The sequence below is a fragment of the Mobula hypostoma genome, chromosome 15 (assembly GCF_963921235.1).
Source record: "Mobula hypostoma chromosome 15, sMobHyp1.1, whole genome shotgun sequence".
Taxonomy (NCBI): domain Eukaryota; kingdom Metazoa; phylum Chordata; class Chondrichthyes; order Myliobatiformes; family Myliobatidae; genus Mobula; species Mobula hypostoma.
In genome coordinates this window covers 28,018,441-28,045,754 of record NC_086111.1, presented here as the reverse complement: position 1 = coordinate 28,045,754, position 27,314 = coordinate 28,018,441, and the positions used below count along the sequence as shown (strand labels likewise).

The 27,314-nt window shown below is 39.8% G+C and overlaps 1 protein-coding gene across 2 annotated transcripts in view; it reads left to right on the top strand.

Annotated features, from left to right (window-relative positions):
• LOC134356766 (metabotropic glutamate receptor 7-like) overlaps positions 1–27,314 on the top strand; it is an 854,194-nt gene that overhangs the window by 511,634 nt on the left and 315,246 nt on the right. For both annotated transcript variants that reach the window (XM_063067868.1, XM_063067869.1), the window contains exon 6: positions 5,508–5,708. In XM_063067868.1, the coding sequence (XP_062923938.1) occupies positions 5,508–5,708 (201 nt within the window). The remainder of the gene's footprint in view (positions 1–5,507; positions 5,709–27,314) is intronic.

The following is a 27,314-nucleotide window of genomic DNA, read 5'->3' as shown; positions in this document are numbered from 1 at the left end:
TACCAGGATGTACAGAGGCTCAGGTTCTATAGCTTTTTGATCACGACTCAAGGAATGATGTGTTAAGTGCCGAGCTATAGTCAATAAACAGAATCCTGACATAGAAATTTGCACATGATTCCTGACAGGGTAGATGTGGTAGTGCCTTCTTCCTCCAGTTGTAGTAGGATTCTGTTTGTTGCTGATGCATGGATTCAACTTTCTCAGTACCATTCCAAATGGTCCTTCTGCACTTTAAGCAGAATGGGCTAAAATTCCGAAGAGTCAACAGGGATGTTACTGTTTCGAGAGGAAGTTTTCAGCACATAAATGAATCCTTTTCTCTGTCTCGGTGCTACCTCTTCCCATGATCGAACTTGGAATAGAGCTTCTGTCACATTAATCTGGTTTTGAGGCATACAAGCTATGTTGTCTGCCCCTTAGCACAGGTTGAATGTAATCAGAGCCTTTGTGTTAGGGATGTTGGCCTGGAATAGGACATTGACATTGATTCACTTATCTGTCTAGTGGATAGCTGCCAGTTTCTTTGGTACATTGCCAATGATATTTTGCAACTCCTCAGGTAAGCAGTGTTGTCTGTATTGAGGTTTTTGAACTATGCTGTCTCTGCTTGAGTAACCTTTTAAAAAATTATCATATAATCCCCATAAGTCAATGGTGATTTAGTATTTATTGTTATGTTCTGTTCAAAGTACTATTGGAACCATCTGGATTCTAAAATATTATTGCATCAGTTACTGCATCAAAAATCACTTAAATTATCTATAATACCAAATATAAATACTGTAAACACGTAAAGCCTATTACATCTATCTCCCAGAATGGGCCAAACAGCACATTATTTGTATCCTGTACCATTCTTTACAATGATTCCTGTATCATTCCTCATAATGATTCCTTACATCTCTAATTCTGCAGATGACACAACTATTATTGGCAAAATTTCAGAAGGTGATCAGGAGGCCTACAAGAGCGACATAGATCAGTTGGTTGAGTGGTGTACCAGCAACAACCTTGCATTCATTATCAATATGACCAAGGAATTGATTGTGGACTTCAGAAAGGAGAAGTTGAGGAAACACACATCAGTCCTCTTAGTGGGAAGGATGAGCAGTTACAAGTTCCCGGGCGTCAACATCTATGAGCATCTATCCTGGGCCCAACATATTGATGTAATTACAAAAAAGGCACCACAGTAGCTATATTTCATTAGGAGTTTGAGGAACGCTGTCTCATTTAGCTATATCCAAGTATGATTTAAATGACAATTAAGCCTGATTTACTTTGAATTGGTATGTCACCAAAGTCACTCACAAGTTTCTACTGATGTACCATGCAGAGCATTCTAACTGGTTACATCACCATCTGGTATGGTGGGGCCACTGCATAAGATCATAAAAAGCTGCAGAACGTTGTAAACTCTGACAGCTCTATCATGGAAACTAGCCTGCCCGGCATCCAGGATACCTTAGAAAGGCAATGCCTCAAAAAGGATCCCTATCACCCAGGATACAGCATCTTCTCATTTCTACCGTCAAGGAGGTGGTATAGGAGCCGCAAGACACACATTCAATGTTTCAAGAAAGCTTCTCTCTCTCTCTCTCTCTGTCATCAGCTTTTTAAATAGTTAATGAACTTATGAGCACTACTTAAGTATATTTTCTCCCATTTTGCAATACTTATTTAATTTGAATTTCTTTTTTGTATATACTTATTATAATGTATAGCTTTTATTAATATGTATTGCAATGTACTGCTGCCGCAATGCGACAAATTTCATGACATGCATATGCCAGTGATTTTAAACCTGAAAATGGCCATTCATTCCATTGTTCATTCCAACTGTCATAGCATTGCCATTGATTACAGTTCCATATTTATTTCCGTGTAACCTATTCACAAATGCCTATTAATTTCCCTCTGATTCTCTTATTATCCACATGCACTGTGCTAACTTACAGTTGCCAAGTAATCTATCAATTGCAATGGACTTGGGATTTGGGAGCACCAAAGGGTCCCCACACAGTCACAGAGCAAGCACTAAAAGTCCACACAGAAACCACTAAAGGTCACAATCCAAGCTCAGTGGCTGGAGTTGTGAGGCAACATTTCAACCCTTTGCATCACTGTGATATCACGAGCGGAACTGCTAAAATTTGTGTTGAGAGTCTCAATGGTTGACAATTAATGGGTTAAAATCATGGCTGTAAATGAGAGGCCATACTCTGTAAGACTGACTAGACATCAAAGTTGTTGGAGCTGCAAGTACAGCAGATTTGCAAGGTCGGTTGAGGATAAATACTGAGTAGGGTAACAGTGCCCTTGTCAAATCTGAATACCTTGATTATCCACATGGACACTTCCAAGTCTGAGATGAGTCCAGGAATGCTCAGCCTTTGATGTCTCCATACACTGTATCAAGGAACTCAAGCATTCCAAGTCAGCATGCAGCAAATGATCACAGAGGCAGGAATTAAACTGTATAGGGTCATTCATTTAAAATGCTCCGTGCACCACCAATTTTGGCTTAGTTGTTTAACCTACGCTCAGGAGTAGTCACGGGCCTTGAGATAAATCCATGCCAATCTAAAAGAGCTGCTCAGTTTAATAGGCTTATGGAGCCTATAAAATCTACAGACCTTGTTGCTTTGCTTTGGCCCATGACGATTATTGCAATTTGTCTGCACTCTTAGTTTTGCATATTGTTTGCGAAATTGAAAGTCAAAGGATGCTTGTATTCACCAAGATATTTGATTTCACTTCAATAAGAAATAGTTTGAGTTTTGCTGAAGCCAGTATATTTTATTGTTTTTCTCTTTCCTTTGTTAAATAATTAAAGTGACAGGTGTGGCTTTCAGACTTATCTTTCTAATTCGTTGTGTCAAATCATAATCATTGAATTATATTAGTCACTGCCCATAAATTAGTTATTCACTGGCTACACTCAATAATCACAGTGCACAGTAATACCTTGGAGACCATTTGTCTTGATGGGTGGGGGCGGGGAAGGATATTTGTGGTAAATGGCTACTGAGCTACTGATTTAAGGGCTTAAGAGATATTCTGGCACAACTGCTCCATGTTATACTTTAACTGCAGGAAATCAATTGTTAGAAATGATTAGGCTTTTTAATGGATGGGATGGTATCCATGTTATATGGATATGGCTTAACATCCAGTATCGATCTTAATCATCACATGATATATGGTTAATGTTGCTACTGCAACATTTTATTGCAGAAGAAACTTCAAAAGCAGAACATTATAGATGGATGATGGCCTATTCTAATCTAAGTTAATGGATCCATCCTTGCCTGAGGAGCCATCAAGAAGTCTGGCAGCAATGCAAGCACTGCAAAATAACCCTGTCAGTCTGATGTCACAGCTAAGACCAAGTGCCATGTCCAATGGCATTCTGTCCTGCTGTCTGTCAGTGATGCATAGTAACCGTTTTCCATTTCCTGTCTGCCACTTAAAGTCAGCCCATATTAAGATCACAATTTCAGCCAGCATTGAGTTTTGTTTCTGCTGGGGTTTAGAATGATTTAAAATGTAGGTGGTAATAGAACGAGAGCATTGATTATGCTTAGGAGACTGGGAGTTTCCAATATCTCTGGGTGAGAAAGTAATTCCACCACAGCTCCATAATATGATGGCCTAGTGCCACTTCAAGTTTTTCAAACTGAAGAAATGTTCTCACTTGAAGAAGGAGGACTTACCTTCCATTTTTCTGACTGTATTTGCTAATTCCCAGGGAAAGGACTAAACGAGGGAGAAATCTTCCTGGTTCAGAGGAATCAGTCAGTTCTTCCTTTCTGGATGAATGTCTGAGAATTTAGGAATCTTGTATAAGAGTGAATATATGTTATTCAAATGAAGGCTCAAACATGGAATCAAATGAAATTTGTAGAAATGATTTATACATTGAGGCTGGAATAAATAAACTTGCTCTTCTCTAAACAGAAAAAAGACAAAGTGGAGGTATTTAATACCATGAAATGTTTCAATAATGGATAGTATCTTCATTCACAAATCCCTTTTTGTCTCTACATAGCATCTGAGGCTAAAAGAAAGGTCTGCAACAAATCTGCTATTGCACCTATAGCCATAATAGACCAATATACATTTGGTGGCAACTTTATTAGGTATCGCCTTAACAAGACATTTTTGTCTCACAGAACTGCTACTCACTGGATTTTGTTTTTTGGGTGTTTTTTTGACACATTTTCCTGTAAGCTCTAGAACTGATATGTGTGAAAATCCCAGGAGATGAGCAGTTTCTGAGATACTCAAAAAACCCTGTCTGGCACCAACGATCATTCCATGATCAGAGTCCCTTAGATCATGGTTCCTCCCCATTCTGATGTTTGATCTGAACAACAACTGTGATGGCCACTTGACCATTTCTTCATGCTTTGATGCATTGAGTTGCTGCCACATGACTGACTGATTAGTTATGTGCACTAATGAGCAGGTGTACACATCTACCTAATAACGTGGATGTTGAATGTATATTGCATACTTCATCTGTCACTTACTATACTCTTCCAAAACGTACTGAATTATCAACCATGTCAGGATGCACAACATTATATCCAATCATGTTACTTTTTCACCATAATATAGCTTATAATCTTCAATGACTGGAAACAATTTTAGACAGGTTTTACCTTCAATGGAGATAATACATCTGAGCCATTAGTCCTTGGGTTTAGCAAACAGTGCTAAATGCCATTCATGCCCTGAGTTGAATTCCAGCAGAAATTCTTGTTTATCACAATAGTTCAATAGTTCTGTAGTTCCATTTAATATTAGAGAAATGTATGCAATACGCATTCTGACATTCTTGTTCTTCGCAGACATCCACAAAAACAGAAGAGTGCTCCAAAGAATGTGTGACAGTTACCTGTAAGACTTTAGAAACCCAAACCCCCGACTCCCCACCCCCACCTACTTCCACAAAAAATATTTGAACCCTCCACCCACCAAGCAAGCAACAGCAAAGCCCCCATTAAAGACCCTAATCTGCAGTACAACAAAAACTGATTGTTGACCTGATAGTTCTCTCTTTCTCTCTCTCTCTTCCCTTTCACAGTGGTGTTTCCTTTCACAGTGAGAGGAGAGACATAACAGAACAACTTGCTGATTTATGGTGTCATCCATTACCTTTCTTATTGAAATCATGTGCTGGAAGACACTTGTACATCAATTATATCCTAGAACAAATGTTGTAAACATTTTATTCCATGATAGAACGTAGTCTTAATAGAGCTCTATATCATAGTGTCAATAACAATAGACTTATGTTTAATAGTTTCATTTCACAGTGAATATCCATTGTGTTTTAATTTTAAAAAATCGTACACTAAACTATCTGACTGAAGAATGCAATCCTATTAACTATTTGTCAAGTTATATCTTTGATCTTCTAGCTTACAAAAATAGTACTCTATAGGATGAGCATTTTGTGACAATTATTTTTCACTGTTGAATTTCCCTTCCTACAGGAGAAGAAAGGATTGGATTGCACTCCCAATACCAACAGGAAGGTAAAGTTCAGTTTGTGATTGACGCTGTATATGCCATGGCCCACGCACTGCAGAACATGCACAAAAATTTGTGCCCTGGCTACATTGGCATCTGTCCTGCAATGGACCCAATTAGTGGAGAAGACCTCCTGCGGTACATCCGCAATATACATTTCAATGGTAAGTGTGTTGATTTAACATTGTCAGAGAAGTAAAGGAAAATGCAACCCCATTTGCATTCATTGTGTATTTGCTGTTATTCAGTTACATAGGTGTTTCACATAAGATAAAATCAAATGTTCTGATTTTCATTCAATTTTAACAATCTAGTAAGTAATGACTGCAACATTTTAAGCCTGGTCACATTAAGTATGTCTTAAGTAAACTGTAGTCATTGTCCAAATGGTCAACAAATGTGAGATTGTGTTACCAGCTTCTCTTTCTTAAGTTTTTAATAAATTGCACCATAGATAAGATAACTTTGAATAATAAATGCAGTTGGTGCAAATCTGGACTTTGTTATTTTAAATGAAATTAATAGCAAAAAACTGATGTCAATTCTGGGTACAGTGAGGTAGCAGTAATTGCAAGGTGTTCCATGACTATTTTGGCATTGGATATAGGGAATACCAGTAATTGGTGCAAACGTAATAGAGACTGCATTGCAGATAAGGAATTGTTAATACCAGAGTGGTAAGAAATCCAATTTTAGAAAATGGAAGGTTCTATTCAAATGAATTGTAAACCTGAAGGCTGAATTCTCAAATAAACTTTCTTGCTTTTATGTCTTTTTCTTCTAAGTATTTGGGTCTCTCTAATCATCTCTTTGACATTTTCCAGACTTTGGTCTCATTTTTTACTTCTGTGTGCCACCTATTGTGAAGTAGAGGCTGATATGGTGCTATGTAACCTTTTCATTATTGTTAAGAGAAAAATGAGGATAACAGCATGGGATTAGGAGATCTGCTATATAAATACTGTCACTGCCATGGAAACTGCTGAAAGTAAACACCTGCAATCAAGCATGCTGCTGTGACCATAGGTGATGAGGTCACCTTGAAAAGACACCATCAAATATTTATTAAAAGGAAGGGTGATAATCCTATGTATAGAAAAGGCACATAAAAAAAGGAAAATTTTATGATAAGAAAATCTGGTTTCTGTTGGATCCCAAGAGAGGGAATTTTTAGAATGCCGATGAGATGACTTTTTAGAGCAGGTTGTGGTGGAGCTCACTAGGGGAAAGGCAATTCTGGATTGGGTATTCTGTAATCAAGCAGATTTAATTAGGGAACTTGAGGTAAAGGAACCCTCAGGAGTTAGTGATAATAAAATAATAGAGTTCACCCCTGCAGTTTGAGAGGCAGAAACTAAAGTCATTGTTACTGTGGAGTAAATAGAATTACAGTTGTATGAGAGAGGAGCCGGCCGAAGTTGATTGGAAGGGGACACTTGCAGGGATGACAGCAGAACTGAAATGGCTGGCGTTTCTTGGGACAATTTGGAAGGCACAGGATAGATACATCACAAAGATGAAGAAGTAATTTAAAGGGAGGGTGAAACAACCATGGCTGACAAGGGAAGTCAAAGATAGCATAAAAAGCAAAGGAGAGGACATACAATATACCAAAATTAATGGGAAATTAGGTCATTTGGAAATTTAAAAAAAAAACAGAAGATAATAAAAAGCCATAAGGAGAGTAAAGATGAAACATGAAAGTAAGCTAGCCAATAATATCCAAATGGATACCAAACGTCTTGCTCAGGTTTATAAAGAGAGAAAGTGAGGTGGGAATGGATATCGGACCACAGGAAAACAATGCTAGAAAGGTAGCAATGGGGGACAAACAAATGGCAGACAAACTTAATAAGTATTTTGCATCAGACTTCACTGTGGAATACACTAATAGTATGCCAGAAATTCAAGCTTGTCAGGGGGCAGAATTGAGTGCAGTTGCTATTACTAAGGAGAAGGTGCTTGGAAAGCTGAAAGGTCTGAAGATATATATGTCACTGAACCAGAAGGATTACGCATAGTGTTCTGAAAAAGGTAGCAGAGGAACTTGTGGATGCATTAGTCATGATCTTTCAAGAATCATTAGATTCTGGATTGGCTCTGGGGGACTGGAAAATTGCAAATCTCACTCCATTCTTTGTGATAGAAGGAAGGCAAAATAAAGGAAATTGATAGGCCAGTGAGCCTGACTTCAGTGCTTGGCTAGATGTTGGAGTTCATTATTAAGGATGAGGTTTCAGGGCTACTCGGTGGCTCATGATAAAATAGGCCAAAGTCAGCATGGTTTCCTTAAGGAGAAATCTTGTCTGACAAATTTATTGAAATTCATTGGAGAAATAATGGGCAGGATAGACAAAGGAGTGTCAGGGAATATTGCTTTCTTGGATTTTCAGAAGGCCTTTGACAAAGTGCCACACATGAGGCTGCTTAACAAAATAAGAGCCCATGGTATTACAGAAAAGATGCTAGCTTGGATAGAGCATTCAGTTTTTGCAGTAGGCAAAGAGTGGGAATAAAGAGGGCCTTTTCTGGTTGGCTGTCAGTAACTAATGGTGTTCTGCAGGGATCTATATTGGGACTGCTTCAGTTCATATTATATGTCAATGATTTGGATGATAGAACTGAAGGCTTTGTGGCCAAGTTTATAGATGATACAAAGATAGGTGCACGGGCGGGTAGTGTTGAGCGAGTACCAAGTCTACAGAAGGACTTAGTTAGATTAGGAGAACAGGCAAAGAAGTGGCAGATGGAATATAGTGTATGGAAGTGTATGGTCATGCACATTGGTAGAAGTAATAAAGGCATACGCTATTTTCAAAACAGGAAGAAAATTCAAAATTCAGAGGTGCAGAGCGACTTGGGAGTTCTTGTGCAGGATCCCCTAAAGGTTAACTTAAAGGGTTGAATTGATGTTAGGAAAGGCAAATGCAATGTTAGCATTCATTTTGAGAGGACTAGAACACATGAGCAAGGATGTAATGCTGTGGCTTAATAAGACATTGGTCAGACTGCATGGAGTATTGTAACCAACTTTGGGCCCCTCATCTAAGAAAAGGTTCAGTAGGTTCAACACGTACATTTAATGCAGAGAAATGTATACACTTCTCTGAAATTCTTTTTCTTCATTGCTGTCATTGGAGAGGCCCCAGTAGAGGTTCATGAGAATGATTCTAGGAATGAAATGATTAACTCATGAGGAGCAGTTGATGGCTCACGGCTTGTACTCGCTGGAGTTTAGAACAATGAGGGTGGTACCTCATTGAATCCTATCGAATATTAAAAGACTTAGATAGAGTAAGCATGGAGAAGGTGTTTCCTGTAGTGAATGAGTCAATGACTAGAGGGCAGATCTATGTAGAACAAAGATGAGGAGGAATTTCTTTAGACAGAAGGTTGTTAATCTATGGAATTCATTACTACATTTAGCTGTAGAGGAAGGTTAGTAGGTTCTTGCTTAGTCAGGGCATCAAAAGTTAAGGGGATAAGGCAGGAGATGAGATGAAGAGAGATAATGCATCAGCCTTGATGGAAAGGTGGAGCAAATTCAATGGGACAAATGGCCCATTGACTGCTCCTATGTCTCATGGTCTGGTGCTCTTATGGTCTAAGAGTTAGAGTACATACCTCTGCTGAAAGATACCCGGAATGCTTCAGTATTCACACCTCATCGATGTATCAGCAGTGGAAAGGGTAAGCAGTTTCAAGTTCCTGGGTGTCAACATCTTTGAAGGTGTATCGTGGGCTCAAGATTATTGATGTAATTAGGAAGAAGGCATGACAGTGGCTATATTTCATTAGGAGTTTGAGGAGATTTGGAGTGATACAAGAAATTCTATAACAAATTTCCGCAGATGTACTGCGGTGAGCATTCTAACTGGTTGCATCATGGAGGTGCCAATGCGTACAATCACAAAATGTTACAGAGGATTGTAATCCCAGCCATCTCCATCATGGGCACTCACCTCCCACCATAAAGGTCACCTTCAAATGGCAATGCCTGAAAAAAGTGACATCCATCATTAAGGACCCCCAATGCCAAGGACATGCTCTCTTCTCATTACCGCTATCATGGAGAAGATACAGCAACCAAATGGCACACATTCAATGTTTTTGGAACAACTTATTCTCCTCACCCATCAGATTTCTGAATGTTCTATGAATACTACTGCCCTATTTATATATATATATATATTGCTGTGGACTGCTGCCATAAAACAACAACTTTCACAACATATATCAGTGAGAATAAACCTGATTCTGATTCTGACATGCATTCAAGAGTAAAAACAAAAGGAACAAAGACAAAGAATTTTGAAGTTAGGAAGCAGAATTGGACTGTGGTAGCGGATTTCTTTCCAACATTCGAGTAAACTGCTGTGAAGGGAGGGAACGGGCCAGATGCATTCCATTTGCTAAGCATACTTGACTATAGTAGTTGACTGTTTCCATATGTATTGTCAATTAAGGAACCATTAGGATATGCATCCAGTTTCAAAAATAAAGATGGTTACTTTAATCCTAGCAATTCTCACTAAACACTGGTTCTCATTCATTCAATTTTCATCCATGCAGTCAATACCTTGATGAGATAAAAATGGATTAAAGGAGTGACATCTGGTGGGCTTGCAGAATAAACCATTCGTTTTGCTTTCTGCTAATCCATGAGGATTTGTTGTTGTGTAAACAATGAGGCAAGGGAATCTTCATCTAATTTACTTACAATAATTTGAATTTTCTATCATTATAAAGTAATTTGAGGAACAAAAAGTCAGCTCTTATTAGAGCAAGACTTCCCCCTGGTGAATTCAGGAAATTGGACATTCTCCTGCATATTTTGAGTTTACAGTTTCTGTTTCAGCACTGCTGGGTACATAAGTTGATAACATGATGGCAAGGACAAAGTAAAGTACGTTTCTAATACAATTTGTATATGAAGCAGAAGTACTACAATGGTTGGAAATGTAAAACAACAACAAATGATGTTGAATCCCAGGCAGCAAGTAAGACAGCTCTGGTATAGAGAGAAAATAATTTTAATATTTTAACTTAATGACATACAATAAGAATGCTAAATATTTAGAGTATTTTCTATTCCACGTGGAATTGACCACATTAGTTGGAAATGAAGAGGCCAGTGGTCCATCTCCTTATGGCTGAGATTTAGTGACTGAGGGAGGAGCCAGAGTGTGTCTGCATGTCTTTTTCCTCTGGTGCCCATTCTTCCATTGGCAGCTGTAGAGGTGAATAGTGATGAAGTGTGCCAACTGCTACATCGACTCCCAATGCCATGACATCCTTGTTGTGGTCACTCCGTAAGGAGTGGGGAGTAAAGTCAAATCAGTGCAGGGAAATGAAGGATAGGAAAGCTATAGAGAGAAGTAAATATGACACAAATATTAAAAGTAAATGAAAATGATAAATTTTGAAGTCTTTGCCATTTAAAATAACAAGTGTTCAAATGTTTTGATTTTGGATCAGAAAGTTTAATTTGGCAATGTGCTTAATTATTATGGTATTTTAAGGGCACATACATTTTTAATGACCATAATAATATTAAATGACAGTTGATGAAAAAAGCCAGACTATTCTTCAATGTGACAGGGATTTTGAATCTGAATCAGGTTTATAATGGCTGGTGTATGGCATGAAATTTGTTGTCTTGCAGAAGCAGCACAGTGCAAGACATAAATATTACTAAAAGTTATCAAATATAAATAACTAAATAGTTCAATAATGGAATAGCGATGTACTGCTCGTGGACCACTTGGGAATCTGATAACGGTGGGGAAGAAGCTGTTCCTAAAATATTGTATGTTATTCTTCAGCTCCTCAATAGTGGTAAACAGAAGAGGGCATGATCTGGATGGTGAGGGATCTTAATGGTGACACCGACCTTTGGTGTCTTCAACAATGTGGCTGAGTCTAGACTATCTGCAGACTCTTTCGATCCTGTACACTGGAGCCTTCATAACTGGCTATTACACACTAGACACAATTCTGTGCACCATATAAAATTTACAAGTCATTGGCGTCAAACCAAATTCCTTCAAACTCCGAATGAAGTACGATTACTGATATGCCTTCTTCATAATTATTGACCATTGCATCAAGTTGTTCATGCAGCAGGGGCAGCACGGTAGCATAGTGCTTAACACAATGTGTTACCATACTGATGACTCAGGTTCAATTCCCACCACTGCCTGTAAGAAGCTTGTAATCTTCCCATGACCATGTGGGTTTCCTGTGGGTGCTTTTGTTTACTGTCACAGTCCAAAGATACCAGTTGGAAGGTTAATTGGTTATTGTAAATTGTCTGTGATTAGGCTAGGATTAAATTGGGGTTTACTAGGCGGTGTGGCTGGAAGGGTGTATTTTGCACTGTATCACAATAAATAAATGGTCACTATGTTACTGAGGTTCATTGCACATCTCTGATATGGAGACTGATTTTTCACATTCATAGTGCCATGCTGGCACTAACATAATATTGTTTATTCCATTGCGATTTTGGCTAGGGCACTCTGAGAGATAACTCCAAACAACAGAAAAATCTTTCAAAGAGAGTTGGCATTTCAATTTGATCAATACTGGACACAGCTGAAAACAAAAAGGGAAATACAGGGCACTAGAAATTTTACAATTTGAAGAAGGATTGATCTGTCACACACCCCCACCCCTTCAAAAAGCCACCATTTTGGTGAGAATTAAAGATGGATGCTTGTATCTTACTTGGTGGATTTGTTTCAGCTTCTGTGTTAAGGACTGAGCTAGGATAAATGGTCACTGATACTTTAGTTTCAGCATGAAATGAAAACTTTGTAGTGTAAGGAAGCATTTATTACCTTTGCTACTGGAATAGCACAACACAGAACTAGACTTTGTTGTTTTGCAGAAGCAGCACAGTGCAAGACATGAATATTACTAGAAGTTATCAAATATAAATAAATAAATAGTGCAATAACAGGATAGTGATGAAGTGCTTCCTGTGCAGCACTATAGTGAAGCCAGTACAGCTGCTGTTTTATGGCATCAGGGACCTGGGTTCAAGCATGATTTTGAGTTTTAACTGGGTGGAATCTACTGGTTCTCCCTTTCACTGTGTAGCTCCTATGCTCCAGTTTCATCCCACATCTTAATAACTTATCTATGGGTTGTTAGGATAATTGGCCACTGTAAATTGACCCTGGTGTGGAGATGAGGGAGGTGTCATCTAAAAGACAATATTAGGAATGTGGGGAGAAAAATGGTATTAGTGTAAGTAGGTTTTCTGTGGTGAGCCTGGTCCAAGAACTCCTTCCATGTTGAATGACGCTATGATTAAGAAAATGGGTTGATTAAAAAGTAGGGTTGGATTAATCAAAATTCTGAACAGAACCAAAGTAAGTCTGTTACTTGCAGAAAGGTCGTGCTATAGGGTTTCAATCAGAAGCATCAACAATTCTTTTCCTCCCACAGATGCTGCCTTATCAGTTCAGTTCCTCAATCGATTGTGTATTTAGCCCGATTCCAGCACCTTCAGTCTCTGGTGTCTCCAAAATAATTCCTCGTTGTTCCATCAAAATGCTTCATATTCTATCCTCAAGATAAATCATCAGGACTTACAGACTCTGAATGGTTGAGGAAAGTTGAGCCCTATTCTCACAATAGGGCTTCCTATGATTTAGTTTCCTGGTATGAATGACTTGATAGGAGTTCATGGGGATCCACAGTAGTTAATTCATGAAACGAAGTGCTAAAAGTACAGGATCAAAGGAACTCATTCTGTCAAACTGCACCCTTGAACAGACACCAAGGATTATTTTCACCTCCTCCAATATCTATTGAGAAAGAGATATTCCACAAGAAGGTAAAGGTAAAGGAAGATGATAAAAAAAGGTATCAAAGACAAACCTTGAAATGCTGTGGTCCAGGCTTAAGTCAATATAAAATAAAAGTTTTCCTATCAAGGTAGAGAATTCTGGAGTTATGCACATCAGCATCAATAACTCTGTGTACTGAACCTTATAGGAAATTATTTTGTTCTTCTTGACAAAGTTGGCACCAGATCAGATAAATTTGACATTTGATTCAGTTTATCAATTGCTGTACCTGTGTGGACAACTGTGACTGCTGGCAGAATCCAAGAAACTAAGGACATTTTAAAACATTCCTTATCAAAATAATGAATGTTTTTTATTTCATTGGGATGAGGGACGATAAAAATAATATAGTCCAAACTCCTTTCAATAACAGAAGTGAGTGACATTGAAACCAATAGACAGTTGATGACATAATTTAGACAATGTTTAAATTTAACTAGCCTCAAAAGCCAGAGATGTATTAGCATCTTTTCTTGCTTTTGAACAGGGAATACATGAAGTAGATGAGAGGCAATAGCAGTTAATGCCATGTTTTTCAAAGGGCTGGATAAGTATTTGATTAAGAACAGGTTTAAAGGTTCTGATGATAAGTACAAAGATTATCAAATACTGCAGAGTCTGATAGTTGTTATTCCACTGGGGCAGTGGTTGTACCATGAAGGTGTGAGATTGAATAGAATGATATTATTGTTTATTACCTTTGGGGTTAGGTTAACATAATTGCAAAGATCCAATAGGGAAAATAATGGGTAGATCTGCTGAAAAGCTGAACTGCTCGTGGAATGAAGGTTGAAACATTCAGCAGACTAGGCAGCACCTACAATAACAAGCCGTCAAATTGGAATATTAAACACTTTTATCTTCTCCCTTTACAACTGCTGTCTGAGTGGTTGAAACTTTGCAGCATTTTCTATTATCATTCTATATTCCCAGAATATACTGTGTTTTATTTATTATCTGTAAAATTTGAAATATTAATCTATTTTTCTCAGCTTTACTGTATGGATAGTTACACTTGAATTTTTGAATCACAGATTAGATAAGTTGCTTGCCTATTTCTAGTGGGTTGATGTAACAATAGAACACCAAGTAATCCATGTTAAAGGAAGTCAATTACTCTGCAGATCCTTGAATAAAATCATTTCTGAACTCCTAGGTTTACAGAAACCTTGACATTAGTCACATGTTGGGTTAAATGTTGTACTATTCAATCATTTATACAATTCAGCACTTTATAGTAATCTAATTATTTGCATTTTCTCTGGTTGATTCATGTTCTTCACTTCACCACTTTTATAGTTAAGCTGAATTAGTCTATACACACTTGCTGTAGTGTGAACCGTGCTTAGCATTCCATGGTCAAGATGCATTGTAAAAATGGACACACAGTGCGGTCACTGAAAGGAACACTCTGTTTCTGTGGAAGTTTTTTATAAAATGAAGGCTGCTTAACAGATTTCCTGTATGGTTTTAAAATACAAACAAAGCACAGACTTGAATGGTTGGCATTGCCCTTGGATAGGATGTCATAGTCCACATTCAACAGAGAAACACAGTGGTTCTAGAAAGTTTGTGAACCCTGTAGAATTTTCTCTATTTCTGCATAAATGTGATCTAAAATGTGATCAGATCTTCACCTAAGTCCTAAAACTAGATAGAGAACGCAATTAAATAAATATAAAAACATAATACTTGTTCATTTATTTATTGGAAAAAATGATTCAGTATTACATGCATTTGTTGGAAAAAGTATGTGAACCTTTGCTTTCAGTAACTGGTGTTACCCCCTTGTACAGCAATAGCTTCAGTCGAATGTTTCTGCAAACTGTTGATTGGTCCTGCACATTGGTTTGGATAAATTTTAGGCCATTGCACCTTTCAAAACTGCCTCATCTCTGGGATGTTTGTGGGCTTCCTTGCATGAGCTGCTTGCTTCAGCCTTCCTCAACATTTCTATAGGAGTAAGGTCAGGACTTCAACTTGGCCATTCCAAAACAAAAATTTTCTTTTAACCCATTCTGTAATGGACCCATTCTTGTTTATCAGATCATTGTCTTGTTGCATCATTCAATTTCTATTAAGCTTCAGGTGATGGACTGCTATCCTGACATTCTCCTGTAAAATGTCTTGATACAACTTTGAATTAATTGTTCCCTTAACAGTTGCAAGCTGTGCAGGCCCTGAGGCAGCAAAGCAGCCCCAAACCATGATGTTCCTTCCACCAGCTTCATAGTTGGGATGAGGTTTTGGTGTTGGTGGGCAGTGCACTTTTTCCTCCAAACATAACAATGTGCTTTTCTGCCAAAAGTTCAGCTTTTGTCTCATCTGTCCACAGAACATTGTCCCAGAAGCATTGTAGAACATCAAAGTGGTCTTTTGCAAACTTGAGATGTGCAGCAATTTATTTTTTGGAGAGCAATGGTTTCCTCCATGGTGTCCTTCCATGAACACATGAAGTGAGATATTAGTAAGATCTAGATTTCTGCAGGTCCTTTACTGTTACCTTTGGGTTCTTTTTCAGCTCCCTCAGCATTGCACGTCGTGCTGTTGGTGTGAGAATAGCAATAGTACTGGTTTTTTTTTTCCATTTGTTGACAATTTCTCTTACTGTGAACTGGTGAACACCCAAGTCTTTAGAAATGCTTTTGTAGCCTTTTCCAGCTTCAGCTACAATTCTTCTTCTAAGGTCCTCTGAAAGTCGTTTTGATCAAGGCATGGTTCACATAAACAGAATTTTCTTAAGAAGAACAGGCTCTGTCAGTAACCTGACTTTTTTATAGGGCAGGGCACCTCTACAACCCACACCTCCAATCTCATCTCATTGATCGGAACACCTGACTCCAAGTAGCTTTTGTAGAAGGCATTACCGCGGAGGATCACGTACTTTTTTTCAACACATGCATGTTATATTGGATAATTTTTCTCAATAAATAAATGATAAAAAAAATAATGGTTTTGTGTTATTTATTTAATTAGGTTCTCTTTATCCTATAATCCAGCGGTCCCCAACCACCGGGCCGCAAAGCATGTGCTACCGGGCCGCGAGGAAATGATATCATTTGGCAATATGAGCCAGCTGCACTTTTCCTCATTCCCTGTCACGCCCACTATTGTGCTTGAACACACGTGGGGTTATTACGCATGCGAGGTCAATTACTTGCGCATCATCCATCTCAGCGCGGGAAGGAGATCAACTCCTCGAGCTTGTAAATGACGGCGGACTGAAAAGTATGTTTGACATAACATCTCTGCCAGCATTCCGGATCAAAGTTAAGTCTCCTGAGATAGCCACGAAAGCACTGAAAGCGTTGCTTCCATTTCCAGCATATCTCTGCAATGAATGCAACGAAAACTAAATTGCGGAATAGACTGGACATAAGGAACCCCCTTCGAGTATCGCTGTATCCCATCACCCTTCGATAGGACCGTGTTGTTGCAGGAAAACAAGCCCAGGGCTCCCACTGATTCAGTGATATTGGTGTGTTGCAATGATTTTATATGTTCATACGGGGAAAATATGTGCTGTGTGTTTAATATTCAAATGTTACTTAAAATGTTATGATGCTATTGACTTACTTATATAACCATATAACAGCATGGGAACAAGCAATCTCGCCCTTTCTAGTCCGTGCCAAACGGTACTCTCACCTAGTCCCACCGACCTGCACTCAGCCCATAACCCTCCATTCCTTTCCTGTCCATATACCTATCCAATTTTTCGTTAAATGATAATATCGAACCTACATCTACCACTTCTGCTGGAAGCTCGTTCAACACTTACTTCAAGCTCCCCTGCCCTCCTCTGATAATTGACTTATCACTATATTCATGCGAGGAAAATATGCGCTGTGTGTTTAATATTAAATTCATTAGATAAACCCTTTTAGAAACGAAATTGAGTGTATTAGCCACTTATCATCTATATTCCGGTTGTGATTAACCCCTCCCCCCGAAACGAAACGCGAAAAAACGATTTGCAGAAAAAAAATATCGGCAGGTACACACATGCGCAAGTCACACATGCGCACTGGTGCCTGCGCATGGCTTCATGGTCGTTGTAGTCTTTCTTGGGGTAAACGCAATGTAGTTGACTGCTACTCTTGTCTGTTGGCAACCCTACCCCCCCGGATTAGCTGGTCCGCAAGAATACTGTCAATATTAAACCGGTCCTCAGTGCAGTAAAGGTTGGGGACCCCTGCTATAATGCTATAGTTTTAGGGCCTGTGTGAAGATCTGATCACATTTTAGATCATATTTATGCAGAAATAGAGAAAGTTCTACAGGGTTCACAACCTTTTTAGCACCACTATAGGTCTCCAATTCCAGATGTCTTCCTTCTCTCCCTTCTGTGTGTTGATGAAGGTAATGGTGCCCTTTCTCATGGATTCTGACTCGTCACCAGCCAGAAGCATGACTTTATACACTCCAGCAGCACCGGGTGCACCCAGTCCCATCGAACTGAGTATAACCCTGCCAGAAGGGTGTCACTTCTGGGAGTTTTATTTGTGCCAAGGGAATGGATGGGGCTAGGCAGCTCCTTGGGGCTTTGTGGCTGATCTAGACTCTCTCACTTGCTATTGTCTAATGCCTCTGTAATGGAACTTCTGGGAAACTGTATTGTCTGTAGCCTTTCTGTCATACAATCCTGAAGAGTAGGATTGGCAAATCCTCAGTATGTCTATCTATGAGGATGTTACTGAACTGTCCTGTCGCAGACCACCCTTGTGAACCTTTGGAAGAAGGAGTGTGGGTCTTATCTTACTCCACAATATGGAGGTTGAATCAGAAGATGACTGTGATAGATTTGGAGGCAAAGAGCACAGTCCTTGTCTTTTCACCTCTTGGTGTTCGTCTCTCACAATCATCCTCTCCCCTGTCCTTCTTTTTCCAGCCCCTCCAGTCCAGCTCTTGATGCCCAAGTTCTGCTGCTTTTGCCCTCCAGCTCCCACTTTTACATCCATAGGAGTGACAGTTTTCCCATGTCATGGCTGAGCAGGTGGGCTACTCTGTTCTGCCTATCTAAGTCAGTCCTGCCAGCTAGCAATATCCTTGATTGGCTGAGAGCATAACTTAGGCTGTGTGAACCCTGTCAACGTGCTGGAAGTCTGACGGATCAATCCTTACATGTCATATTGGATATTGATCTATCAATAAACAAGGAATAGTCAGCCCAGTCAATAAAAAGTCTTCTGTCACATTGAGTTTGTTTATTTCTTTACAATTGATTGATTGATGAGTTGTGGAAGAATTGACTGGAATTGTTTCAGTCATGAACTTTCTAGTCAAAATGGGACAGAAAGGAAATTAGGAGTCAGGTTAGAGTGCATGGACATTGTTGTGGAGAAGTTAATAGGTTAGATCTGCACTAGGTACTACAAGTGAAGTCCACTGATACAGACAGGTGACAAAAGGCATGCAGAGTTCTGTGCTCAAAATGATGAAGGACATTGGGAGTCTAGGCCTTTGCTCCACTCTGGAAAGGCAGCGACGTGAGCAGGCAACGAAGGATGTCCATAGCTTTCCAAGGTTGGTGGGACCTGGGATCGGATATCCATGTGAGCTGGAGGCACGGGGGTGGTGGGGTAGGGGGGAGAACAAGGGCTGGTGAATTGTCAAGCCCAGAGTTAGAGTCTGTAGTTTGGAATCTTGTTAACAGTTAACCCAAAGGTCGATAGTGAAGATCAAAGCCCAAAGGTAGATTAGAAGTGTGGAAGTCTAAGCCTGAATGGCCAAAACCTGTCCTGTAGTTGGAAGACTATCCACGTGTTTGGGTGGGTGGGAGGAGTGAGGAAAGGAGTCTTATTCTAATGCTGTTGTGTTTTTAGTTGTTGTTGCTTGTGTTGTGTGGCTGAGCATTGTGGGCACGCTGTATTGGTGCCAAAATGTGTGGTGGCACTTGAAGGCTGACCCCAGCACATCCTTTGGTGTGCTGGCTGTTAATGCAAATGATGCATTTCACTGTATGACTCCATGTGCATGTGATAAACAAACTTAATCTGAATCTGAATTATGAGATCTTGCTGCATGGGCCAAAATGCAGCTATCACTGACCAGTGCTCAAGCCCAGCTGTAACTGGTCTCAGGAAAGGTAGGAATAACATGCCTCCCAGTGTAGGCATTCCCACTCTATTGTTAAGTGGGGCATTACAGAATTTAGATGTGGCAATGACGAAAGTAATTGTGTTTCCGAGTCTGGCTGGTTATTGTCTAACCAAGTATTGTTGGAGCTGCACTCTTCAGGCTAGTGTAAGATATCCCATTACAATTCCAGACATCTCATACAGATGCTGTTAGGAGGTAAGTCTCAAGCCGCAGAATATCTGAGTGGTCCTTCTCGCTACATTATTTATGTGACTTGTCCAGTTGAGTTTTTTGTCAATGGTGACCTTCAGGACATGGCTGGTGGTTGGGGAGTGGGGGGTGTGGTTGTAGTGGAGTGGTTAGGAAGTTGCTGCTGGAAATGTCATTGAATGTCAGGGGATAAATGTTTGGATGCCCTCTTGTTGGAGAAGGTTATTCCCTGGCACATGAAAGCATAAATGTTACTTATCTCTTAACATAACCTACTGGTTATCTTAGACTTACTGGATGCAAGCATGGACTGCTTCAGTCTTAGAGGTGCTGTGAATGGAACCCAACATGAAAGGAACATGTCATAAGCTTAATTACCAAATTGCAGAGCAGTACTGAGTCTCACAAGATTTAAATTATTTGTCATATTATAGTTACAATGTTTAGTGAATCTTAGTTTCAGTACAGCAGATACTTGTACAATGGGAGAGATGGTCAGAATTCAAATGTTTTGGCAAAGGATTGCCTGTTCTCGGATGCCAACTACATAGCCACTGTCCAGTTGCTATTCTGAGAAAACAAAACAATATTTTGTTTTTAACTTCTGAGTTGTAGGTAGAACTTATTTGAGGCATGACAATACTTTCCATTTCAAATTGAGCTTTAGAGAGGGAATGGTCTAACATCTCAACTGACATGGCACACCATGAATACAAGCTCTCTCAATATTGCAATAATTATCAGCCAGTGCTTCAGAAAAACACTAAAGTATTCCTTTGAATTTCTCTGTTGCTTTATCGGGCTACATATCATACCTACTCTCTCATTTTTCATTAGATGGCATTATCATATGGAAGGAAGATAGTGTCAAAAATAACAAAATTAGTGTTTGTTTTCTTTGGGTTCAGTTATGTTCAGAATCAGACTGAATTTCCTTTTGGGCCCATTACGTAAATTTGACCTCAAACCTCAGGAAAAGATCATGAAAAATCGTTTTAGTACTTTTCAAAATAGAAATGATCTGATTCTTTGTTTGTAGTTTTGGGCCAATTTTGGTCCAACTGAAGGAAGAGCTCTGAACAGAAGACTCCATTACACAAACAAATTTCTCAGGGTCTGCACATTTTCTTAGTGCAATGAAAAGACAGGTCAACTACTGTATTTTATAATGATTTATTTTTGGGGGATATAGTTAGACACAAAGGAAATGTAGGTTGACCATTGATTTTACGGAAGCTGAGAAGTAGTTTACTGAGCAGCCCACCAGATGGCACTATTTGTAACGCATGCAACGCAAACTGTGCCGAGACTCATTTTGACAAAAGCACGCTATTTTTATTATTTGCATTGCACTTATTGGTGGTAGTCCCAATATTTTCTGTTTATTTTTGATTATTTTACATAAATTTAACCCAAGCTATGGTTTCTAAGATAAATGCAAGTACCAGTGTTGTGTCAAATGTAAACATCAGTCTACGTTGATCCAAGAGAAGGTTTAAATGTTTAAAAAACTGGACCAAGGTGTTTCTGTGCGTAAGCTGTCTGACTTATATGGCATTGGTTCATCCATTGTGTATGATATAACGCACAAAGAGGAAAAAAATGCAATTCTATGCAAACAGTGATTCGTTAAAGCAAATGAACATTAGAAAAAACTATAAAAGTTGGTAAGAGCACTGAGCATGATTAAGTGATGATTGAATGGTTTCACTGGCCTTGGAGTGATTGAGTCGACTTGTCAGGAAGTAGGATAATGAACCAAGCCAAGTTGTTCCATAAAGAACTTCAGTTAGAACATGCATGCAACTGGAGTGAAAGATGGCTTCAAAGGTTTAAAGGCTGATTTATACTTGTGTGTCAAATGTATGCTGTAGGTACTGTGTACTTTACGCCATACCCTACACCGTAGAGTGACGAGCACCTCCCCAAAAATGTAACTCACGCGTCGCAGCGACGCAGACAACTACTGTGATTGCTCCACTTGGTAGCATCGCATTTGCTCATACGCATTTCCGGTTGCTTTTCTCTGCCATGTCTGTACACTGATGTGAAATAAATGGTTGGAGACCATGACCAAATCGTCAAATCTACCTGCCGACATCTGAAAATATTTGAAATGCATTTCCTCGTCCATGTCTCTCACGAAGAATCTCAACACAGTGGCATAGAAACCCCACCGCCCACTAGCATTTTGGCAGTGAATTGCAGAGCGACGCAGGCACTTTGATTAAACGCTGGCTACGGTGTAGGACTACACAAAAGTACAAATCAGGCCTACGGTGTAGCCCGTACGCACAAGTATAAATCAGCCTTAAGAAATGCCATGGGATTTCCATGCATAAAGTGTGTGTAAAAAATGGTCTGGAAACCATGAAGGAGCTGCCTAGCACATGGATGAACTTGAGAAGCTCATAGCTGATGAAAACCACTGTCCTGAGCTGGGGTATAACACAGATGAAACTGCATTGTACTGGTAATGCACACCTAGGAAAACATTAGCAACAGAAGATGAAGAAGACCCCACAGGACTTAAACAATCTCAAGATAGAGTTACCATTTTAGGATGCTCCAAAGCAGCAGGTACTCACAGGTACTACTGGTGATCCAAAAAATTGTTTTCAAAATTGTTAATGTTTACCCAGTAACATATTAAGCAAATTAAAATGGCTGAATTACCACTGATATTACGTTAGAGTGGTTTGAAAAATATTTTGTGCCAGAAGCCAGAGCACATTGTACATCTGTAGGGCTACCTGATGATTGCAAAATTCTTTTTATTTTGGATAACTGTTCAGCTCACCCCAAAGTTGAACTCCTGTGTAAGAATAACATTTTTACAGTATATTTACCACCAAACTGTACATCGCCTACCCAACCCCAAGACAAAGGAATACAGTGCTCCCTAAAGCCAAGTATTGCTCACTTTTCATGAAACGACTGTTAGATGAGGTGAATAATGGCCATTCTGTACAAACATTTATTACAGAATTTAACACGAAGGACATTCTTTGGTTCATTGCTCGAGGGTGGGAGAAAGTAGAACCTTCAACACTAAAGAATGGCTGGCATAAGTTGCCACCTGCCTTGATGTTTGATGCAGTGCCTGAAGAAAAGCTTGATGATGATTTTACAGGATTTCGTGTCCAAAGGAGGAAGTAGTTGTTTGTGATTTACTTGTGTATGCAAGAAGTGTTACAGGACCTGCTTTCAAAGATATAGCAAGTAGTCTTAATGAAGAAAATTTACGTGAGTGGATGATTGTCAACAATGCAACACCCTGCAGACTCGGAAATAATAGAGAGTGTTCCGAATGCTGGTAAAAACACTGCCAAGTGATGAAGAAGGCAGCAATGTTGATAAATGGATGAATCTGAAAGATTTACTATTGACAAGTTAATTGAGTTGTGGGGGGAATTAGTCAAAGGGTTAGAGAAACATGCCTTCATGACAGAACAAGAGCTTAAAAAATTGCACAGGGTAGAGATCAAAACACATGGAATAACTTTGGCTAGATGAAATGTTTAAAAAGTTAACCAAGAAGCAATGGTCTTCGTAAGCACAGCAATTAATAATTTTACATTTAATTTTTTGTATAATTAATAATCCTTTTTAAACTTCTACAATTCATTCTTGCTATTATTATTGTCTGACCTCTTTTAGTCCAGCAAAAATGATAATCTGGCAAGGCTCAGGAAATGAGGGTGCTGGAAAATCGGTGGTCAACCGTAATAGATTTGTGTATATAATGTGATAATGTTGTGCATATTGTGAGACTGCTATAATGTGCAAATGTGACCAAAGCTTCAATATCTGCATAATTCTTAGAGCTGATTTTTAGAGGTGTAGTTAAATCACGGGTACACTGTTTGTTATAATTCAGTAGGTTATCTACTCTTTCATTTCATTGTCCTAATGTTATACTGCTGTACAAAAACTAAATTGCAACTCAGGGGTATTCCATTGGCTGTAAAGCACTTCAATGCATTGTGAGATAAGTAAATGCACATGTTCTTAATTTCAAATTTCACCAGATTCAGAAACCTAAATTTGAAATTGCTAATTGCCCTCTGTCATTTAGAAAGGTAGCATTGAAGGAACATCTGTTGCAGTGGATAGAATTAATCAGAGGCATCAAGCGGCTTGGTCAAGTATCCATTTATAGAAGATACAAAATTTGTGTAAAGTATTTTAATTGAGAATTCTGAGGAAGTTAGAAATATTGTTAGTAGAGCAGTGTTTTGAGAGTTGTCTGTATGGAGATTCAAAAAACATTTGATAAAAAGAAACATTGTGGGATTAGATGTAATCTGATGAAATGGGCGGAAATTTGCAGCTGGGAAGATGGATTTAGAACACAGGAATTCTGTTGGGAAAACAAAAGGATTTTAGAGTCTAGTGAAAGCCAGAGCTTAGTTACAGAACATAATAAAGCACTTTATCTTGAGGGGTTTAAAATTCAAAAAGAGTAGAAAGAATTCTTCATTTATAGGAAACTTTAATTAGCGTACTCCTGGCTTATTGTTTGCAGGAAAGAAATCTTGGTTAATCATTTCACAGATCCACTGTCATAATCACATTCTAACCACATTAGGCAATGAGAACAGCTTGGATATTCTTGTCCTTTACTTATATGAGTTTAGATAATGGACAATGGATATAACATATAACATTATAGAAAGGATTTGTTGGGCAAGTTCAAAAAACAGTATAGTGGATTATGGAAAAACAAGTGGAGATAATCTGAACAACACACACAAAATGCTGGAGGAACTCAGCAGGCCAGGCAGCACCTATGGAAAAGAGTGTAGTCGACGTTTTGGGCCAAGACTCTTCATCAGGACTGATGAAGAGTCAGAGTAAGAAAGTGGGAGGAGGGGAGGAAGAACCACAAGGTGATAGGTGAAACCGGGAGGGGAGGATGTGTGAAGTATTGGTGAAAGCAATACAAGGCTGAAGAAGGAGGAATCTGATAGGAGAAGACAAAGGTCATGGGAGAATGAAAAGGGAGATGACCACCAGAGGAAGGGAGGTGATAGGCTAGTAAGAAGATAAGATGAGAATGAAATGGGAATGGGTAATGGTGTATGGGGTGGCATTACCAGAAGTTCGAGAAATCAATGTTCATGCCATTAGTTTGGAGGCTACCCAGACATCCAATCTGAACGTGGCCTCATCACGACAGTAGAAGAGGCCATGGACTGAAATGTCGGTATGGGAATGGGAAGAGGAATTAAAGTGGAAATCAAAGAATGGGTCTTCACTTCCTCCACCAGCAGCACTGTCCTCAACCGCATCTCTTCTATTTCTTGCATGTCTGCCCTCACCCCATTCTCTCTCCACTGCACCAGGGATAGGGTTCCTCTTGTCCTCGCCTATCACCCCACCAGCCTCCACGTCCAGCACATAATTTTCCATAACTTCCACCATCTCCAGTGGAATCGCACTACCATGCACATCATTCCCTTCCCCCACTTTCAGCTTTCCATAGGGATCACTCCCTACGTAACTCCCATGTCGGTTTATCCCTCCCCACTGATCTCCCTCCTGGCACTTACTTTTGAAAGCGGAACAAGTGCTACCCTGCCCCTACACCTCCTGCCTCATTACCATTCAGGGACACAAACAGTCCTTCCAGGTGAGGTGACACTTCACCTGTGAGTCTGTTGGGGTCATCTACTGTATCCGGTGCTCCGGGTGTGGCCTCCTGTATATCGGTGAGACTGATGTAGATTGAGATACAGCTTCACCAAGCACCTATGCTCTGTCTGCCAGAAAAAGTGGGATCTCCCAGTAGCTTCCCATTTTAATTCCACTTCCCATTCGCATTCCGACATGTCTGTCCACGGCCTCCACTACTGTTGCAATGAGTCCACACTCGGATTGAAAGAGCAACGCCTTATATTCCGTCTGGGTAGCCTCCAAACTGATAGCATGAACATTGATTTCTCGAACTTCCAACAATGCCTTCCTTTGCCATTCCCCATTCCCATTTCCCTCTCTCAACTTATCTTCTTACTGACCTATCAACTCCCTCTGCTGCTCCTCCTCATTTCTTTCTTCCATGGCATTCTGTCTTCTCATATCAGATTCCCCCTTCTCCAGCCCTGTATCCCTGTCACCAATCAACTTCCCAGCTGTTCACTTCACCATTCCCCTCCCTGCTGGTTTCACCGTTCACCTTGTGGTTCTTCCTCCCCTCCCCCCTGCTTTCTTACTCTGATTTCTCAACTTTTTTTTCAGTCCTGATAAAGATTCTCGGTCTGAAACGTTGACTGTTTATTCTTTTCTATAGATGCAGCCTGGCCTGTTGAGTTCCTCCAGTATTTTGTGTGTGTCGCTTTGATTTGTCTGCAGATTTTTATCTCATTTGAGGTAATCTTAAAATCAGGGTTACACATATTTTCTTGTCTATCGCTTAGGGTAAATATGGATGGCATCATCTGATGCTATAAATGAAATATATCAGAGCTGATATTAGTAGAGTTTTCTCAGGTAACTCCAGTTATTCAGACTACAGGGATCATGCCAGCTCCCAGAAGAGTAATTCAATTTCTCTTCTTATTCACATGATGAAGATCTTTTCATTAACCACTCTTAAGTATTTCAAAATTAGTCTAAACCAAGGGGCAATTTAATAAGTAAGCAATCGATAAATCAGCATACCTTTTGAGATATGGGAGGAAACCAGAGCTCCTGGGAAAATCCACGCGTTCTCTGCTAGAACGTGCACAACCTGAACAGGCAGCAGTGGATCGACACAAACAAAAATGCTGGAAGGATTCAGCAGACCAGGCAGCACCTATGGAATGGAATAAACGGTGAATGTTTCTGGCCATTACCCTTCATCAGGACTGGAAAGGAAGAGGGAAGAAGCCAGAATAAGAAGCTGGGTGTGAGAAAGTATACAGGCTGGTAGGTGATAGATGAAACCAGAGGAGAAGGAAGGCGAGTGGGTTGGGGGAAGCGGGGAATGAACTAAGAAGCTTAGAGGTGATAGGTGGAAAAGGTAAAGGACTGAATAAGAAGGAATCTGATAGGAGAGGAGTATAGACCATGGGAGAAAGGGAAGGAGAGATGCACCAGGGAGAAGTGATGAGCAGATGAGAAGAGAGTGAATAAGAAGGGAGCTAGAATGTGGAATGGAAAAGGAGAGAAGGAGAAGGGGGGAAAATTAGCAGAAGTTAGAGAAATCAATGTTCATGCTATCAGACTGTAGGCTACCCAGATGGAATATGAAGTGTTGCTCCTCCAACTGGAGAGTGGCCTCTGCGTGGCCATGGAGGCGACCACGGACTGGCATGTCCAATTGGGAAGTAGAATTAAAATAGGTCGCTATTGGGAAAACCCGTCCTTTGTGGTGGACAGAGCGAAGGTGCTTGACGAAAAAGTCCACAATCTATGTCAGGTCTCATTGATACAGAGGAGGCTGTACTGGGAGCTCACGACCATGGATGACCGCCAACAGACTTGCAGGTGAAGTGTCATCTTAACTGGAAGGACTGTGTGGGTCTCTGAGTGGTGGTAACGGTGGAGGTGTAGGGGCAGGAGTGGCACTTGTCCTGCTTACAGGAGTAAGAGCCCAGAGGGAGATCGGTGGGAAGGTATGAGTGGACAGGTGAG